The 20,924-nt window shown below is 38.4% G+C and overlaps 1 protein-coding gene and 2 pseudogenes across 3 annotated transcripts; 2 read left to right on the forward strand and 1 right to left on the reverse strand.

Moving 5' to 3' along the window:
• Positions 1–4,147: 4,147 nt before the first annotated feature.
• LOC148291169 (uncharacterized) lies at positions 4,148–4,798 on the reverse strand. Its single transcript, XM_088245700.1, has one exon. It carries the CDS (start codon positions 4,796–4,798, stop codon positions 4,148–4,150), a length of 651 nt encoding a protein of 216 aa, XP_088101826.1.
• Positions 4,799–10,148: 5,350 nt separating this feature from the next.
• LOC110770792 (NAC domain-containing protein 82-like) lies at positions 10,149–13,713 on the forward strand (annotated as a pseudogene). The gene is made up of 5 exons (XR_015826323.1): positions 10,149–10,286; positions 10,920–11,334; positions 11,445–11,722; positions 11,986–12,390; positions 13,087–13,713. The product of XR_015826323.1 is annotated as an NAC domain-containing protein 82-like (transcript).
• A 1,085-nt stretch (positions 13,714–14,798) lies between these two features.
• On the forward strand, positions 14,799–18,250 carry LOC110770791 (NAC domain-containing protein 82-like; annotated as a pseudogene). Its single transcript, XR_002528787.2, has 5 exons — positions 14,799–14,942; positions 15,643–16,025; positions 16,128–16,405; positions 16,588–16,992; positions 17,743–18,250. The product of XR_002528787.2 is annotated as an NAC domain-containing protein 82-like (transcript).
• The last annotated feature ends 2,674 nt before the right edge of the window (positions 18,251–20,924 follow it).

Raw genomic sequence — 20,924 nt, forward strand, 5'->3', positions numbered from 1 at the left:
CCTCCGCACCTCCACAAACGGAGCACCCCAGCTGCGGTAAAGAGACCCGCCGCTTAGCAAGAGCACAACACGTAGGAAGGATATCATGGATACCACGCCAGGTACATAATTTAATCTTTTCAGGGAGCTTTGCATTCCAAACCCACTTCCACAACAGAGTCATGCCCGAAACTGAGGAAGATTGTGGGTCGGGGTCAGTCGACAAAGTAAGAGCCACACGGTACGCGCTCTTAACAGAAAATTTTCCCTTTCGGTCAAAATGCCAAATGAGGCAGTCTAGGGGGGACCGGAGGCTTAAAGGCACCATGAGAATCTCCTCCACATCCAAAGGCAGGAACAGGGACGTAAGAAGTGGTATATTCCACTGGGGTTGGCTCTCCTTACAAATGAGGCTGCTAACTTTTAACTCTTCAAGCCCCACGACAGGAGGAGTAACCACTTCAAAACTGGTTGGCCTAGGGAGCCACCGGTCCCCCCAAACCTTAATATCGGACCCATTACCCACACGCCACCGAGAACCACGGGTAATAACCTTCATAGCAGAGAGAATGCTACTCCAAACAAATGATGGTTTGGAACCCGGAACCGCATCCAGGAGAGAAGAGTGGGGAAAATACCTAGCCTTCAAGAGCTTGCTGATCAGAGAATCTGGGTTATGAAGGAGGCGCCACCCTTGCTTAGCAAGCATAGCAAGGTTGAACGCATAGAGGCTCCTAAAACCCAACCCACCCTCGCTCTTTGGTAGACCCAACTTGCCCCAACGCATCCAGTGGATTTTTCGCCTATCACCATGCTGGCCCCACCAGAACCTTGCCATAAGTTGCTCAAGATCAGAACAAAAGTTTTTGGGTAGCAGGAAACAACTCATAGTGTAAGTAGGAATAGCCTGGGCCACCACCTTAATTAAGATTTCCTTGCCTGCCATACTGAGGGTCTTGTCCTGCCAACCCTGCATCCTCTTCCAAACACGCTTGTTGCGTAGATACCAGCTGCACCAAAATGGATTAAACTGCATCCTCAACTTGTGATACTCGCAAGTGCACGAGCCGTTCGGTAGTATAGCGTATGTAAGTGCGAGGTCGATCCCACGAGGATTGGTGATTGAATGATCCAATTTAGTTTCCCTACACAAAATAGAAACAAAAACAAAGAACATAAAACAAGGAAGAAAGAAATAAGTAACTCAAGCAAATAAGTTCCCAAGTTCAATTTAGATTAATGGATTGATTCTAGCTAAAGTATGATTAAGCCATGGTGTGTGGTCATAACCTTGTGTTCCTAATTCCCTAATTTGATCATTTGTTGTCTAACCTAAAACTAAGCATTAGGAACCCATTAAGCATAGAAGAACATTTTAAACAACCAAGTATGTATCTAATCCCTGTTGTCGAATGTCCATACATACTCTTCCTATTCATAGTTCAATTCGAATTAAAGCATGGTGTATACTCTTAATTCAAACCAAGATAGCTAACATGCAAGCCTAAATGGTGATCAATCATTCAAACTAGCATATTAACTTATAAGCATAATGAATAAGAACAAAAACCATAATTGAAACTTGGAAACTAATTCAACTTGAAAACTTAAGAAAAGAATTTACATAACAAAGAAAAATAAATTACAACTAAGAAAACATTAAAGAAAGCTAGAATTGAGAACTAGAAAGCAAAACTAAGAGAATTTGAGGGAGAGAAGGGAAGGGAGCTCTAGAGAAGTGTTTGAGAGCTCCCCCCCTTGGGGTGTGTTTACAAGCTTGGGAAACCTCACTATATATAGGCCTAAGGAAGCTGAAAATCTGAATTAAGTATGGCTAATGCATACAACACTTGTTTTATAAAATCTGAAATGGTTGATGCACTTCACTAATGCATACAACACTTGCATTATAAAATCTGAATTGGTTGATGCACTTCACTAATAAATCCCACCAGCAGCCCTAGCTCATCTTCATGTCACCATGACCAAGCTTCCAACCAGAAATAATAGCTCATCCTGAGGTCAGCATGACCAGCAACTTCAAGGGCTTACAAATTGGGCTTCCCTTAAGCAAATTAAGACTTTAAGCACTCAAACTTGAAGTTCAGAATGTCTTCTTTCCAGCCATATATCATTTGGGCCAATTCAAGGTCGGAGGAGGAAGTTAAGGCCAAAACAAATTGCTAACTCATTTTGCGCGCTGATAAAATCCATCCTGAGCATGGCTCTGTGTTTGCTAGGTAACAGGCTCCATAATTATCCAATGGGGCTGAATTTCGGATATGTTATAGTATACACCCATTGGAACAACTTTCATGAAGAATGTGGCCTCATCCGAGCTATGTAGGTTGCTGAAACAAAGCTTGCAATATGACCTACGAAACTGGGCTGGCAGGGGACTGTAGCCAAAATTGAGTTTGTCTTTAAGCTCTTCATCCATTCATCCAAATTAGGCCCTAACATGCATGGATTGCATCATTTACTATCCAAAGCCATCATTATTACCTAAAGCTCAATGAACTGAAAGATAAACACAAAAAGGATTAAAAGCACAAGTTTAACTCAAAAACATAACCAAATCATAAGCTAGAAGGGTACAAAATGATATACAATTATGAACCGATCAACGCTCCTTAATGCTCTAGAAGCAAATATTTTTTGAGCGTCCCACCACCATAGGCAGCCCCAGATAAATGGCATGGTGAGAAACTTTGTTGACGCCGAGTTGATGGGCCAAGATCCCCTGAACGTCAATAGGGATATTTGAGCTAAAAGCCACAGTACTCTTTCCACAATTAATTTTCTGTCCCGAGGCCCGTTCATATAACTCAAGGATATGTCGTAAATGGTAACAGTTAGCTGAGTTAGCCCGAGCAAAGATAAAGCTGTCATCTGCAAAGAAAAGGTGGCTGACGCTCGGCGCCCCACGACAGATGGTGATGCCCTGCAGCTCCCTACGACGCTCGGCCATATTAAGCAGGGTAGTAAGCCCCTCCGCACAGAATAGGAACATGTAGGGCGAAATAGGGTCCCCCTGACGAAGGCCCCTAGAAGGATGCAAGTTGCCCCGATGCTCCCCATTAATAAGGAAGGAATAGGTAACTGTACGGACACAGGCCATCATCATTTCCACCCACTGAGCGTGGAACCCCAGCTTCAACATGACCTCCTCCAGGAAATTCCACTCCACACGGTCATAGGCCTTACTCATGTCTAGTTTAATCGCCATGCAACCCTTCTTGCCACGTCTACGCTTACGTAAATGGTGGGCCATTTCAAAAGCCACAATGGAATTGTCAGAAATCAATCTACCCGGAACAAAAGCAGACTGGTTTGGGGAGATGATGTGATGAAGGAGTCCTTTTAACCGGTTTGCAAGGACCTTCGCCCCAATACGGTAGATAACATTGCACAGGCTAATAGGGCGAATATGAGACATATTTCGGACCTCCCTCACCTTAGGGATTAAAGCAACAGAAGTAGAATTGATCCTTGAGACTACCCCCGGACACCGAAAATACTCAGTGACAGCACGCACAACGTCGTCCCCAACAATAGCCCAGTATTTCTGATAGAAAAAAAGGGACATACCATCCGACCTAGGAGCCTTGGAAGGATGCATTTGGAACAGAGCATGCTTTATCTCAACAGAACAGAACGGCTGCATTAGGGAATGGTTCATCTCAGGCGAGACCCGACACTCCAGGTCATCAAGAATCTCACCCATCCCCTCACCCTGAGCAGACGAAAACAACTGGGTGAAATAATCAAGAACCGTCTTCTCAATCCCAGCATCGTCAAAATGCCACCTACCCTCCTCATCAAGTATACCCCGTAACAGGTTCCGCTTTCGGCGATGATTGGCATGTTGGTGGAAGAACTTGGAGTTTTTGTCCCCCGCTTTTAGCCAAATAGCCCTTGAGCGCTGCCTCCAATATATCTCCTCCATCTGAAGCAGAGCGTTAAGGTCACCCTGAACCACCCGTTTCTCATACTCCAAGGAACTAGAGTACGGAGCCCGAAAAAGAAGGGCCAACTTCGCCCGAAGGTCCGAAAGTCACCGAGCAGTATTACCAAATTCCGCCGAACTCCAGGTTCGCAACTTCAGGGACGTCGATGATTGACGTTTCTCGAAGCGTGTAGTAGGGTTCAACCAAGACCCAGCAGACTAGCTCTGCTGCACCACCCGCTCACAGTCAGCATGGGCTGACCACATCTCCTCAAAACGAAACCGCTTTCGGGACGGACGACGACGCCGCGGCTGAGACTGGAGAACCACGAGGATGGGCAAATGATCTGACGCACAAGGGTCAAGATGTAAAACATACGAAAAAGGGAAATGGTCCTGCCAGTCCGACGTTGCCAAAGCCCGGTCCAGCCATTCACGGATGACCTCACCCGCATAATTTCGCTTCCAAGTAAACTTGTAGCCAGAGAAACCCAAGTCCTGAAAAGTACAGAGATCCACAACCTCACGAAAACCTTTCATCTGCCGATCACTACGAGGGAGCCCCCCCTCCTTCTCATGAGCAAAGAGGAGCTCATTAAAATCACCAACACAAAGCCAAGGTAAATGATTATGCAAACCCAGCTGAGAAAGCAACACCCAGGACTTATCCCGGTCGGCGGTTGCCGGAAAGCCGTAGAAGCCCGTGAGACGCCATCTCCCAGCCACCCCAATAGAACCAACTTCAGCATCAATAAAGTGATCCGAAAAAGACTTAATAAACAACTCAGTATCATTGTTCCAGAGTAGAGCCAAACCACCAGATTGGCCCCTGGAACTCACGGCCAGAACATGCGCAAAACCAAACCTCATTTTCAACTTGTTCATGTGACCACTACTACAACGGGTTTCACAAAGGAAAACGATCGCGGGAGATTCTTTTCGGATTAAACTCTTTAATCCATTAACTGTCCAAGGGTTCCCAAGTCCTTGGCAGTTCCAGCATAGGATATTCATTGGGACCGGCGGGGCTGAGCCGAAGCAGCCTCCACCGATGAGTTCATTGTAGTTGGGTCAGTATGGCACCTAAAACGTTTTTGGGTTGGCAGGTCATCCCCAAAAGGAGCAACATGCATGCGTCGCTTAGCTGGAGTGAGGTCAGGAGGAAACTCAGAAGCAATACGTTTTGCCATACGTCCTTTGCTGCTGGTTTTGCATGACCAACCATGCACAAAATTACTGTCAGCCCCTTGCTGTCTAGTTCCCATAATGTGCTCAGTGGTTGGCCCAAGAAGGAAAGGATCAGACCCAAGTGGCTGGGCCACATCAGCCACATTGTTTCCCAAGATAGGGCCCAAGCATGAGTCCAACGATTCCCCAAGGCCTAAAAGGTGGTGGCCAGAATGATTTACCAGTGGCCCACTTGACAAGAAAGCAGCAGGTGTCCTGTAAAGATTTTCAGAACTATCAGTGTCAGAAGGCAAGACATGTGCACGAGAAGGTTTCAAAGAGATCGTTGTATCCACCATATTAGAATCATGAATCGGTGTGCCAAGGAGCATAGGTTGGTTCCCAAATTCCATGGGGTTATGTCCCATCCCAAGCGCCAGAGAATGTTCCTCTGACAAAATGGCGGTGGCAGCAGTACCAAGACCAGGCACAGAGTTCAAGTGCAGACTCTCCTCTTGTTCCACTGTCAGTGCGGGGATGTCAGACCCAGCGGTGCCCCCGAAACCCAGACCAGGAGTGTGGTCAACACCTGTCACTGGATCAGAGTAACGCCAACCAGGTGCACGACGGCGACCTCTTGGTTGGGGAGGTGCTGTAAATAAAGTATCGAGACTTGGTGCCGGCCCAGTGCCCATCCATTCTCCGAATAGCTGCTCTGATTGGGTTCTCATAGTAGCGGTAACAAAACTACAATCATTTTCCCCATGGCCAAGACGCCCACAAGCAAAGCAGAAGTTTGAGAGTTTCTCATAACAAAATGCAATCCATAGTTTGGAATGATCTGACCGTGGTAGACCAAACCCAGGTGGAAGGGGTTTACTTATGTCAACCAAAACACGGACTCGGAGAAAGCCCCGAAGACCACCTGCTTGGACTGGGTCCTCAACTTGCAGAACATCATGAAACGATGTCGTTTCACTTGGTGTTGAAAAAAAAAAAACGTTGTTTCAGTTTTTTTTCCTTACCTTTTTTGTAATAAACTTATTGCAAGAATTAATAACTTTCTTTCTTTTTTTTTTCTAACTGCAACCCGCTGTAGCTTTTCTACTTACCTTTTTTTTTTTTTTTTTTTTTCTTCCTTTCTCTAAATTAATATATTAACACATAGACTATATATATATATATATATTGTATAGTACATGTAAAACCCTAATTTAGACCCTTACCAGATAACTCCATCAATTTCAAGAATTCTCTTCATCTTTCGACTGCAAGTAAGTTTTTTTTTTTTTTACGTACATGCATCATATTTGTATAATTTGACTGTAATAAACTGTAATTTGAAGTTCCGTATAATTTTTTTTCAGTTTTTTTTTATACTAGTTATCTTATTCATATTTGATAGTGGGAAATATCATTTTCATATTGATACAGTTGATCAATATGACAGTGATGCTAGTTTGAATGATATTAGTGTTGAGGAGTGGGATGAGTGAATTATGTTTTTGTTTTGATGTTGAATAAATATTTTATGTTTTGGGATTGATTATTATGCTTTGAATGACAATTAGTACTTATATTTGATTATATTTAAAAGATGGCTTATTATCACAAAAGGTCCCTAAGGTTTACGAAACTATCAGATTGCATCCTTAATGTTTTTTTGTGTCACTTATGGTCCTCAAAGTTAGTATGTGTGATCACAAATGGTCCTTGCCGTTAGGTTCCGTCAAAAACTCCGTTAGTTTGCTGACGTGGCATATATACATATCACAAAACATCCCTGAGGTTAACACATCTATCACAAATGGTCCCTGCAAATTTTTTTAATTTTTTAATTTAAAAATCATAAAATTTTGTTTTTGTTTTTTATAATATTTAAAAATATATATTGTATTTTAAATACATATGATACTATATTTTTGAAGATGAGGGCTCCACATATATGCCACACCAACAAACTAATGAAGTTTTTTTAAAAAAATAATCTAAAATTCAAAAAATTTAAAAATGGAAAAACCATTTATATAAGGATTTTAACCTTGAGGACCATTTATAAACCCTAGACCCTTGATTTTTTTCATTTTTAAATTTTATGAATTTTAAATTAATTTTTAAAAACTCCATTAGTTTGTTGATGTGACATATATGTGGAGCCCACATCTAAAATAATATAGTGTCATGTGTATTTAAAATACAATGTATATTTTAAAATAATTTAAAATTCATAAGATTTAAAAAAGAAAACCAAAATTTTATGAATTTTAAATGAAAAAAATTAAAAAAATTTGTAAGGACCATTTGTGATAGATGTGTAAACCTCAGGGATGTTTTGTGATATATATATATGCCACATCAGCAAACTAACGGAGTTTTTGACGGAACCTAACGGCAGGGACCATTTGTGATTACACATACTAACCTTGAGGACCACCAATGACACAAAAAAACATTAAGGATGCAATCTGATAGTTTCCTAAACCTTAGGGACCTTTTGTGATAATAAGCCTTAAAAGATTGTTATGGTTGAATAAGAATTAGTTGTACAATTTAATCGTATCGTATTATTCATAAATTTTTCTTATTAAAATAAATTAATATTCAAAAGGCTTACGCCTCAACGCTTCAAGGCTTACGCCTTGCATAGCGCTACTAAAAACGCCTCACCTATACGCCTCGCCTTTGAAAACATTGGTTTCTAAGTAAAGATGTGTAAAATTGAGAAATCGATTTGCACGTGGGAGATTCAAGTGTTTGGTAGGTAGTAAAGTTGCCTAGAAAATTAGTGAGAAAGTGATAAAGAATGAAAAGGGTATAGTGATTTGTTTTAATTGTTTGAGTTATCTTTTTGGAACAAAATTCTTATCTATTTATTTTCTAATTGTTTCCATTCTTATTTAAATGGAATTGCTAGTTGAAGTTCTCAATTGAAGTTCTTGCATTAAAATATGGCTTAACTACTGTTTCACCTCTTGAACGGACACTCATCTTACTTTAACCCCTGAAACTGAACTTTCCTCACTTAACCCTCTATAATCTCTGAAACTAATTTAACTGTTTTCCAATAACTAAATTGACTCATAATTAGGCAAACTCACAATTAAAGCACGATGCGGCCAACTGAACAAAATAAATTAATAGGCAACTCATAATAAGGCCAAATTAAACTGAGTTAGCTATATAGTTAGTTCTCAGGTTCATCCAGCTAATTAATGCTGTCATATATTTTGTGAGGAATTTTAATTAATATACAAATTTGTTTCTAGAACAAGAAATCTAATGCCCCTTTAATTGGAATGTAAAAAGAAAAAAAGAAAAAAAAAAGAAGAAGTAAATTAATCTAAAAGAAATTGATGCAAATTACTAATAATTATCATTAGTTGACAAAGTGGAATTCATCCGCAGCTTTACATCACGATGAACCAATCTACCCTTTCCTCCATGAAAAAATTCAACGTCTAACACATCTAAACTTCTATAATCAACGATGGTAAATCTTCCTCCAAAAGCTGATTGAATCATGGCGGATGAAACCACCATCTTCATTTCCAAGCTCAACCTCAAACGCCTTCTCTTCCTTTCCCTAATTGCCTTTTTATTAAGCTCTGGTACCCAATAGGGCTTCTCAGCACATGCTGAGTTGCTAATGTTCAGCTTCACCGTCCTCTGCTTCAGGCTCCCAATCTCCATCGGTGTTCTCAACCCCGAGGCGCATGAAAATCCGTAGTTTTTGTAATGAAGGAGGGTTTCGAGGTCGGACACGAGGATCGTGAGCTTGTTCTTGTGATAGTTTTGTATGGTGAGGGTGGCTTCCCATTTGGTGGTGTTCAATGGATGTGTGGATTTGGCATGGAAATTTGATGTTGACAAAGAATGCAAAATCACTTGAAGGGATTTTGATTTTGGACAATAGGTCTCAGACATGTATAGGACACCCACAAACAAGTACCCAAGAAACCCTAGAAAAGCAAGCACTGAAAGTACAATTTTTGTGATGGTTACTTCGGGTACTTGATCAGTATAATTGGCTTGTGAAGAAACCCTTTCTGCATGAGGGAAGGATAAGGAATGAATATTTCCCTTATAGTACTGCGTACTCATTTGAGAGTTTGAAACTCGCTCTTCTCTGACCTATTATGTCTCCTCCTTAATTCTTCACCGAGACCTATTATGTCTCCTCCTTAATTCTTCACCGAGAGGAGAAAAAAAATGGCCGAGTGGGGGGAAATTAAGGAGGCCTACGCAAGTAGGCAATGGAAAGGAGAGAGTATATTCATAAAAAAGGTGTGGTGTCATTACCTGTTTGCAGTTGGAAAGGTTTTGGGAGTTTTGGAAAGTTTTGTACCCAAAAACTAACTAATTGTGTATATTCTAAGATGTAATTGTCCATTGGTTGATCAGCAACTGAAGTTGTTTCTAATAAAACTAAAAGTTAATTAATTGGATAAATGTGTAAATAATCATTTACCCAAATCATGGTAAGTTTATAACTCACAGCTGGTACTTTGACTATGAATCTATGATCTAAAAAATTAATAAAAGTTTGTTCTTTGTTTTGTTATTTGACAATGTACTCAACTCTCGGATCTTGCTGGCTAACTGTTTATAATTGCTAATTCATATCATACTCATACCAACGCATGCACTAAACTGATTTCTGATGACATTTACATTATACAAAAAAATGTAAAGATCGAACTTGATGCAAGCCTTCCCTCGGCTACAACTCAGGGCAGTCCTTGGGTAAGTTCCGTCCATAGTTTTGACAATATAGCGATATTCTAAATACCTTAATTTTTTTTAGGGCGATAAATTGAAACTGATGTATTAAGTGGCATTTCTACAAAAACATCTTTTAAAAATATAGTGGGTGGGGAAATAAGTAGCAGATGAAAATAGCAGCACTCTTAATAGATAATTGGTTGATTTCATAAAATTTATTAATTGGCCCTTCATATTCATTTAATCTACAACTGGGCCAGGCCCATATAATTAAAGAAACATTTTGGCCACAAAATAAATAAAGAAACTATGGCTGTGATTCGAGTATAAATAACCCAAAAGCACTGAAAAACCAGAGTCGTCACCCATAGCTCGTTTCACTCCGCGCTTCGAGTCTTCCTCCATTGAAGCCATCCTCGCCCACCACTTCTCCGGTTCAACCCATCATCGCCTTCTCTCCCATCTCCAGGTATAGCTCGTTCTCTTGATTGGTTTCAGTCGATCAAGTTTTTTTTTTTTTTTTTTTCAAGGTTTTGATTAATTTTCCTCTCGTTAAGCCCTGATGCTCTCCCGCCTTTGATTTTTCAAATCAAAAATCTTTCTCTCTTCATTCTCTGTTATGTACGCGTTTTAGTTCGTCGTCAATTTAGGGTTTTCTTCTCAGTTCAAATTCCGTTATTTTCTTTGGCGGGCTAGCGTAATGCGGGTTTTCATTTTTGTATTTTTCGGGTTTTATATGATTGTTTCTATGGGTTTTTAGATGATTATGATGGTTTTACGATCTGGGTTTGACTTTTTATTTTTTAATTTTTAATTTTTAATTTTTTTTTAATAGATGGGCTTCATATATAATTTGTATGCAGGGTCCGTATTTTGAATGCGAAATGTGTTTCTTTGTTCTGTGAAATATTTAAAAGGTGATTACCAATTAGGGTTTTGAGGGACATATCAATTTTGATGGGGTTTGTTTGTCTTGAAAGTTTATAGGAGAAAAAATTGTTCTTAGTTGCTGTTTCCTGTGCTGTTTCGTTTAGTTTTCTGTTGTTTTGCCTTTAGTTTTCTGCTTCTTATTCTGAGCGTGTCTAATAATGTTTGAAAACAGGGTCCTCATTGCACATCCAATGTCTTTTGATCTCAACAACAAACATTCATCAATTATTGGACAATTTTATTTTATGAACCGAGGGAGGCTCTGGTGTTCGCGGAGGATCTTGTTCCGGCACTGGACTTGACCAAATTTTTTTTGGGAGTGGGCGTTGTTTATAATAGTGCATTATTTTCCTCACATCTTGTGAGGAATTTTTACAGTGGGATTTAAGGCTATTGTTAGATATTTGAGACTTTACATTTGGATTTTGTGATGGGGAAACCACCGTTGCCTCCTGGTTTCCGGTTTTCTCCAACTGATGTAGAACTTGTACGGTATTATTTGAAGAGGAAGGTAATGGGGAAAAGGCTCCATTTTAACTTCATTGCAGAGGTCGACATTCACAAGTATGCTCCTTGGGATCTTCCAGGTATATGTCATTCTAATTTCTCTTATTTGTTTTCTTCACTGTCATTTACCTTGGTTTTCCTACTTTGTATCATATAGTTTCTGACTGTGTTGTGCTTTTTATTTCTTCAGAAAAATCTGGCTGGCAAAGTGGAGATCTAAAGTGGTACTTCTTTTGTCCGACAGCAAGGAAGTATCCAACTGGAGTTAGAGTGCAACGTGGCACCGATTGTGGTTACTGGAAGTCCACGGGAAAGGATAGATCTGTTCTTTACAATGGTGAAGTTTCCGGGTGGAAAAAAATATTGATCTTTCATAAAGGTCGATCCCCAAAAGGAGAAAGAACAGATTGGGTTATGCACGAGTATAGGCTTGAAGCTAAGGACCTGGCTGATAGTGGTGTGCCACATGTAAATGACACTCTTCCTCTCACTATTTTGTATGCTTCTTTGTTTTCAATAAATTAGTCTGACACTCTGCAGTGATTTAGTAATATACTCTCCTTTTGTAAAAGGTTTGTTATTCTTTAATGTTTTACATGATTAGAATTTTTTTCATGCTGCTGAATTGGACTGATAATGTTAGATTTCCTTACTTCGTACAATTTGGTTTACTGCTTTTCATGGCTTGTGGGTTTTTGTTGAATAAGTTTTTTGTCTTTTTGGTGTTGCAGGACTCATATGTGATCTGTATGATTTTCCAAAAAGATGGGTGGGGGCCCAAAAATGGTGCACAATATGGTGCACCATTTAAAGAGGAAGACTGGACTGATGATGAGGCTGAAATTTGTTCAGAAGCAGTCCCACATGAAAACATGTCTGAGCCAAACCTTGTAGTGCAGAGCAACTGTAAGAGTTCTGTCACTACTAGCGGACATTCCCCGAAGGGTATACACATAGGTCCTTCTGAATCGTGCATATCAGATGTTTTACCACCTTCTGGCAATGTTCTCCAATTGGTTTCCAGTAATCATGTTACAATGGAGAAGCTTCATGGTTCCGATGATGATATCCTGTCAATGTTGAATTGCTTCACTGAAGGAAGCACTTCCTTAATGAAAGTAAATGACAAAAATGAGGTGTGTAATGCGCCCTTCTCTTTTTTCTACATGTAATATATATCATTCCTGATCCATAGCAAGTGGAAATGCAAATCATGATCTAATTTATGCAATCAGGATAGGTTTATGTTGTGACACTCTGCTCGTGCCATAGATTTCCAATTTCAGATGTGCTAATGTGGCACAATATAGTTGGGTATATTTTACTTTTGTCATTGATGTCATCCAGGTTGTTGAAAGAGACAAATTAGCCTTGGTTTTTGTTTTTTTTTCTGATGAGGGTCTTGAGTGCTCTGCAAATCTGTGCATCTGTAGTTTGCGTTATTTCCTTCCCCTCTCTCTCTCTCTCTCTCTCTCCCCTTTGGAGAGGTTTGGTGCTTCTCTTACTGTGTTTCTGTGTTTACTTTTCCTTGATGGAAGGCAAATTTTCCTATTCTTTATTCATGGAGAAATGATATGTTATTTATTAACTATAGTGTGCAAATGTTATTTCTTGAAGCTAGAGTTTTAATCTAGATGGTATAACTAGAAAAGTTGATGGCTTTGAATTTCAATTTTGAAAATTTCACTACATACTGGAGCCTCTTGAATGTTCTTATATGCACCTATATCTGTTAAAAGAAAAAAATTAATTCCATAAGTACATTAGTACAAATAAATTATCTTGCTAATGTTCTTCAAACTTCTAATGTAAAACTTCCTCACGGTTTGCAGGAGCTTGGTAATGTCATTCATTCTGGATATGCTAGTGCTACACCTAATGTCAATAGTGATGATATTTATGAAGATTTAGGAGACTTGGGGAAGACGGCTAGAGTGAGTGAAGATGAATTTTATTTCTCCAATGTGCATAATTCAATCTGTGCTCCGGCTCAAATGCCGCTAGGTGACAATGGGCAATTCTTGGAGCTGGATGATCTATCATGGTAAACCGTTGAATTGCCATGATTTGACATATACTCAGCCTCCTACTTCGATGGGAGAGACGCCATTTCCGGTTGAAGACGAGTTGAATGTGTTTGATAACTTCAACTTCTGAAATTATTGTTGCTCTTCAGTCTTTCAGATCAAATTTGTTAACCGGTTTGCTAACTTTCAGAAGTTCACCTTATCAGACACAACTTTGAGTTGCTTCCGCACATTCATTTTTATTGTTGGGACGGAACAATACTAAAAATTGTGTTTACCGCATTGTATTAACAATTATCAGGTTTACCTGGGATTACACTTGTTTTATGTCTATAATCTTAAACTAGACTTGTGTACTTTCGTAGTGTGTTTCTTTTGGGTCAATAACGTTGAGGTTATAATCATGAGGTTGTTTCTTGGATTATGTTTTTACTGCACCATCTTTTTGGGTCAATAACTCTAATTTTGCACTTTGGAAGATCAAACCAAACTCTTGCAACCTACTCATTTCACTTTCCCAACGGCATCAAACCAAATTCTTTTACAAGCGTGACAACGGACTTCTACATTTTTTTTCAGTACAAGCGATTCCAGAAAAGGGAACAATGGACTTTACATTAAGCTATATATTTTCGGTTTTTCCAATCAAACTTGTATTTTCCATGACCTCTTCTTGTCAAAACCCCAACAACCAGCAATGCATTTTTTTGAGGGGTGAAATGTGAGGTTGTTGATGAACTTTAATCAGCAATCACTTCCACCCAAAGTCAAACATCCAAAAACCAATGAAAACAAAGGGTGATTAAATTCTAATTTCTAATTCATATACAATTAAAATTAATTGAGAAAAAAAAGGGTCATAGATTGTAAACCAAAACGAAATGAAATATTTTTAAATTAATTTCAGCAAATACCCCAATAACAAAAACAAAACAAAACCTTGAAATCCAGTTTTAAATCTCAAAGCTCAGAATATTTTGAAAGAAAAAACCCACAAAAAAAGAAGAAGAGAACATTAATAAATCATATGTGGGAGATAGAGAGAGAGTCAGAAATCTCGTGTGGAAGTGCCGCTCATAGAAACCAAGAGATGCCTGGTACTGCGTTTGCACATTGAATTTCATCATCCCCTCTCCTCCTTCATATATACATATATATATTAACACAAAACCCTAATTACAGAACCACACAACGCCATTGAAATTCACACGAGCTTTGTTTGGATCGGATAGCAGAGGCTGCTGAGGCTTGCCTTTTATAAAGAACGCTGCTCCTCATAGCGGTGCCCTAGCCTCGCCTTACGGAGTCGTTGGCCCCAAGCTCTTTCTACGTCGTCGTTTTGAATTAGAGTGGGCCCTAACCTCTTACTACGATCGGATTGGCCCGGCCCATATTTAAGCTGGCCCAAACAAATAAGAAACTCCTTTTTAAATTTTTTGGGGTAAAAAAAATAAATATAGGTCATAAAATAAATAAAGACATTTCTTTGGGTCGGAAACTAAATACACAACTATTCTGGCCAGAAAGTAAATAATAAAACTTTAAACGCGTTATAAATCGACTAAGTAGCGTGACGAAAACAAAACACTCCGCTCTCTACTGCTGTGTTCTCAGTTCGCTCGTCGTCTGTTCCTGCCTTTCAATCTCGTTCTCCATTTTAGGTATTTCTCTCTCTTTCGATTCAAATTTTCGATTTCTCTGGTTCTTGTTTCTAGGGTTTGATTCATTTTGTTTATTTATCTTTCTCTTTCTTTTTCTTTATTTTTTTCTTTCGTTCACGTCTTTGTTTTTCGTCAATGTAGTTCTTTTTCGTCAATTCAAATTTTGTTATCTCTTTTCGTTCACGTCTTTGTTTTTCGTCAATGTAGTTCTTTTTCTTCAATTCAAATTTTGTTATCTCTTACGGGTTCGTGGGTAGGTGACGGAATTTGAATATTGAATATAATTTGGAGATTATTCGCATACGTTGATTCTGTGTTTCAATATGGGTTCTTTCTTTTTGCGATCTAGGGTTTGTGGTTTTTTTTTTTTTGGGTTTTGAATTTTGTTGCTTTACGAGAATTATGCTCATTTTACGATCTGGGTTTGAATTTTTTTTCCTATCTGGTTATTTTGATGATTCGTATGTGGGATTACTTCTTTTAAATTCAATGTGTCTTGCTGTTGAATATTTTATATCGATTATCAATTAGGTTTTTTGACAATTCAAATATCAATTTTATGCGATGTTGTTTTGTCTTGAGTTTTTTTTTATATATAAAAGAGTTTACTGCTTCCTGTGTTTCGTTGCTTATTCGTAGTTATTTTGCCTTTGGTTTTCTGCTGCTTAACGAAGTTTATGTGTAATAATGTTGGAAACAGGGTCTTCATTTTGCACCCGATGTCTTTTGATCACAACAAGGAACATTCATCAATTATTATAGCATTTTGTTTTATGAACCGAGGCAGACTGTGGTTGCGGAGGATATTGTTTCGGCACTGGACTTGAAACTCCTTTTCTTTGGAGGAAAGGTTCTTGATTCATTCACTTCTTGTGAGGAATTTCTAGTTTGAGATTTAAGGGTTCTTATTAGATAGGGGGACTCTCATGGGGAAATCATCCTTGGCTCCTGGGTTTCGGTTCAAGCCAACTGATGTTGAGCTTGTGCAATACTACTTGAAGAGAAAGTTACTGGGGAAAAGGCTTGGTTTTAAAGTCATTGCAGAGGTTGACATTTACAAGTATGATCCTTGGGATCTTCCAGGTATAGGTCACTTCACATTCTCGCCTTTGAATTCTTTATCTATCATCCAGTTCATTCTTTGTATTATTTAATTTCTTACTGTGTTTTGTTTTTCCTTTCTAGACAAATCTTGCTGGGAAAGTGGGGATCTGAAATGGTATTTCTTTTGTCCGAGAGAAAAGAAGTATCGTAATGGGAATAGAATTCAACGTGCCACTGAAGGTGGTTACTGGAAGACCACGGGAAAGGATAGATCGGTTCTTTACAGTGGTGAAGTTGTTGGGTGGATAAAAACTTTAATTTTTCACACTGGTCGAGCCCCACGAGGAGATCGAACAAATTGGGTTATGCATGAGTATAGGCTTGAAGATCAGGGCCTGGCTGATAAGGGTGTGCCTCTGGTAATTGCTACTCTTCCTCCTTTAATTATTTTTATTTATTCCTTTTATTCAATGGAATTTTTTCATGCTGCTGAATTGGACTGATAATGTTACTTTTCCTCTACTTCATACAATTTGTTTTACTGCTTTTCATGGCTTGTGAGTTTTTGTTGAATAAGTTTTGTGGCTTTTTGGTGTTGCAGGACTCATATGTGATCTGTATGATTTTCGAAAAAGATGGGTTGGGGCCAAAAATTGGTGCACAATATGGTGCACCCTTCAAAGAGGAAGACTGGACTGATGATGAAGCTGAAATTTGTTCAGAAGCAATCCCACATGAAAATATGTCTGAGCCAAACCTTGTAGTGCTGAGCAACTGTAATAGTTCCATCACTACTAGCGGACATTCGCCGAAGGGTATACACACAAGTCCTTCTGAATCGTGCATATCAGATGTTATACCCCCTTCTTGCAATGTTCACCAATTGGTTTCCAGTAATCATGTTACAATGGATAAGCTTCATGGTTCCGATGATGATATCCTGTCAATGTTGAATTGCTTCACTGAAGGAAGCACTTCCTTAATTAAAGAAAATGACAAAAATGAGGTGTGTAATGCACCCTTCTCTTTTTTCTACATGTAGTGTATATCATTCCTGATCTATAGCAAGTGGAAATGCAAATCATGATCTAATTTATGCAATCAGGATAGGTTTATGTTGTGACACTCTGCTCGTGCCATAGATTTCCAATTTCAGATGTGCTAATGTGGCACAATATAGTTGGGTATATTTTATTTTTGTCATTGATGTCATCCAGGTTGTTGAAAGAGAAAAATTAGCCTTTTTTTTATTTTTTATTTTTCTGATGAGGGTCTTGAGTGCTCTGCAAATTCCGTGCATCTGTAGTTTGCGTTATTTCCTTCATCTCTCTCTCTCTCTCTCTCTCTCTCTCTCAGCAACCTAATTGGTTCCTTTTTTCTTTTTCATACTGCTTTATTTTGGAGAGGTTTGGTGCTTCTCTGACTGTTTTTCTGTTTTTACTTTTCCATGGATGGAGGGCAAATTTTCCTATTCTTTATTCATGGAGAAATGATATGTTATTAATTATAGTGCAAATGTTATTTCTTGAAGCTAGAGTTTTAAACTAGATGGCGTAACTAGAAAAGTTGATGGCTTTGAATTTCAATTTTGAAAATTTCATTACATGCTGGAGCCTCTTGGATGTTCTTATATGCACCTATATCTGTTAAAAGAAAAAAAATGGTTCCATAAGTACATTAGTACAAATAAATTATCTTGCTAATGTTCTTTAAACTTCTAATGTATGCTAATGTAAAACATCCTCACGGTTTGCAGGAGCTTGGTAATGTCATTCCTTCTGGAAATGCTAGTGCTACACCCAATTTCAATGGTGATGATATTTATGAAGATTTAGGAGATTTGGGGAAGATGGCTAGAGTGAGTGAAGATGAATATAATTTCTCCAATGTGCATAATTCAATCCGTGCCCCGGCTCAAATGCAGCTAGGTGACAATGAGCAATTCTTGGAGCTGGATGATCTATCTTGGTAAACCGTTGAATTGCCATGATTCATATACTCAGCCTCCTACTTTGATGGGAGAGACGCCTATTCTGGTTGAAGACGAGTTGAATTTGTTTGATAACTTTAACTTCTGAAATTATTTTTGCTCTCTAGTCCTTCAGATCAAATTTGTTAACCAGTTTGCTAACTTTCAGAAGTTCACCTTATCAGGCACAACTTTGAGTTGCCTCTGCACATTCATTTTCATTGTTGGGATGGAACGGTACTGAAAATTGTGTTTACCGTATTGTATTAAAAATTATCAGGTTTACCTGGGATTACCGTATTGTTTTACTATAATCTTTTACGAGGGTTTACGCTTAAACTATGCTTGTGTACTTTCGTAGTGTGTTTCTTTTGGGTCAATAACGTTGAGGTTATAATCAAGAGGTTGTGACTTGGCTTATGTTTTTTCATTCACGTGTACTTGTGTTATTGTTGCTTTTGCATTGTGAAATTCTTTCTTGTCTTATGCCTCAGTCATATTATCTCAGTATTTGAACATTTTTTATTTATATTTAAAAAACTATTTTAGCGAGGTTTTATTTATTTATTTGCTTCAATATTTCGTTGAATTTAACATAATGAATTGAACCTTTTTTTAATGTTTTTTAATTTTGTTTTTAAAATGTTTATTTTATCAAGTTCTGGGCGTTTTTCTCTAATTTTAATCTTTAAAGATTTGATTTTACCTTCTTGTTTTTCTTAAAAAATATTGTATGTGTTCCGGCACACAAATATTCGAAGAGGATCAAATCAAACCTGTTCGAAGTCAGTCACACATTCCCTGTCCGTAGTAGAGTTTGGCCTAAGCATGACTCATGAGGACATTCGGAAGTGAGGATTTTTGAAAAATTAATTCGAATAAATAAATAAATAGCCACCCAAGAGTAAGTTCCAACGCAAATTTTGATGATATTCGCATCATGTCGGGCAAAACTCTAATTTTCAACTTTGGAAGATCGCACCTAACTCAAGCAATCTACTCATTTCACTTTCCCGACGAGATCGCACTAAATTCTCTTACAAGCTTCAGCCTTACGAGTAGTGACAATGGACTTTTAAAAGATGAGTGGGAACATATAATTTTCAAGAAAGGGAGTGTAAGTAAACAGAAGAGGAGTAACCTATATAGTTTGGGTTTTTGCAATCAAACTTTCCATAGCCTCTTCTGGTCAAAATTTCGACAATCAGTAATCAGCAGCAGTACATTTTTTTTTTTTGGTCAATAAGAACTTTCATTAACATGAGAGCAACCCAACAGATTACAACTCAACAAGAGGAAAAGCAAAGCCATGCGACAGAAACAGAAGTGCATGCACAGCAAAACTCAATACACCCATACAAGCTGCTACAAGAAAGAGCCCCACAGTGTGGGAGTGGTTCGACAATCCAGAAACAGAGAGTCTTGGCCATCTTGAACAGCACATGCTATGTGGAGGCTGAAGGAGGGCAGGGAAGGCCGTCACGATTTAAGATATGAACAAGAGAGGTGGGGGGCCTGGATACCCAGACTTCCGGACTCGACCTCGATAGTGCTAGCGACGCAAGGTGATCTGCCGCTTCATTGTTTTTCCTATTGGTCCAAACCCAGTTACAGTTTGAGAAATTGGAGTTGCATTCACGGATCCTTGATAGAAGTGGATAGAGATTCCATCTTCCACGTTTTATGTTTCCTTTCACGCTCTCGATCAGCTCTTTGGAATCAGATTCAAAGCAAACCTCTGATAAGCCCAGCTCATATGCCCATTTGCAACCCTCAAAACCAGCAATTGCCTCAGCCATGATCGCAGAATCCGCATGGAAAGATAGGCATTTCGCTCCCCTGAACTCACCATTGGCATTTCGTGCAATAAGGCCTGCTCCTGCTTTGCCAGAGGATGCCGACCAAGCAGCATCAAAGTTAACTTTAATAACATGGGCTTCCGGTGCGGTCCAAAGGGTAGGACTTGGAGAGGGTTGTTGATGAACTTTAACCAGCAATCAACAATACATTTTTGTTGGTCAAATTCAAGGTTGTTGATGAACTTTAACCAGCAATCAACAATACATTAGCAATGGAACTTTAACAAAATGTGATATTGTCGATGAGCTTTTTTTTTTTTTGGGTAATGGAACTTTAACAAATGGAGATTTACATTCTCTCTTAATTGTTATTTACTTAAAATCCAATTCCATTCAACGCACAAATCTAAATTCAAATTGGATCAATTTGAAACATTTACTTTTAATTTGTATGGTTTTTTTATTTGGGTGGGTTTTTGACCGAAACGGTCCCCTAACTTTTGCTCCAATATCATTTTAGTTCACCAACTAAAATTTTCATTTCAATCGTCTTCCAACTCTTCATTTGGTATCAAAACTGTCCTACCATCCAATTTTCGGTTAAATTGAGTCACGTGGATGACACATGCTCCAATTTTAAGGGTAAATTGGACTTTTTAATCACACAGAAATTAAAACCCCCACCCACCCACCTCCACACAAAAATCTGGGTTTGATTGTTTATCGGTTACTCTTTTTTTGTAATTTTATTTTTGTATTTATCTGATTTAACTTTTTAAATTAATTTAAACAATAGAGAATTTTTTAAATTAATTTTTAAGTCATTCTCAGCTATAAAAAAAAAGCCCTGGGGCTGGTGAGTGAACTACAGTAGGTGGCTGGTAATTTTTTATTTTTTAAAGTTTCATAATAGTTTCCTTTAATTATTAATTATTTATATTTTCATTCTTATGGACAGTTTTCCTTCAATTTAACGGTAATATTAAGTATTAACAGTCTTTAATAGTGAGATTGTTTTGATACCAAATAAAGAGTTGGAGGACTATTGAAATGAAAAATTTAATTGGTGGACCAAAAGTCGCTATATCCACTGATACCTCATCACCAGTCAACAAATCATCTTATAATTTTTACAGCATTTGGAAACTATTAGCTTTGCATATAAAAAAT

The sequence above is a fragment of the Prunus avium genome, chromosome 8 (assembly GCF_965620075.1).
Source record: "Prunus avium chromosome 8, drPruAviu1.hap1.1, whole genome shotgun sequence".
In the NCBI taxonomy this organism is placed as follows: Eukaryota; Viridiplantae; Streptophyta; class Magnoliopsida; order Rosales; family Rosaceae; genus Prunus; species Prunus avium.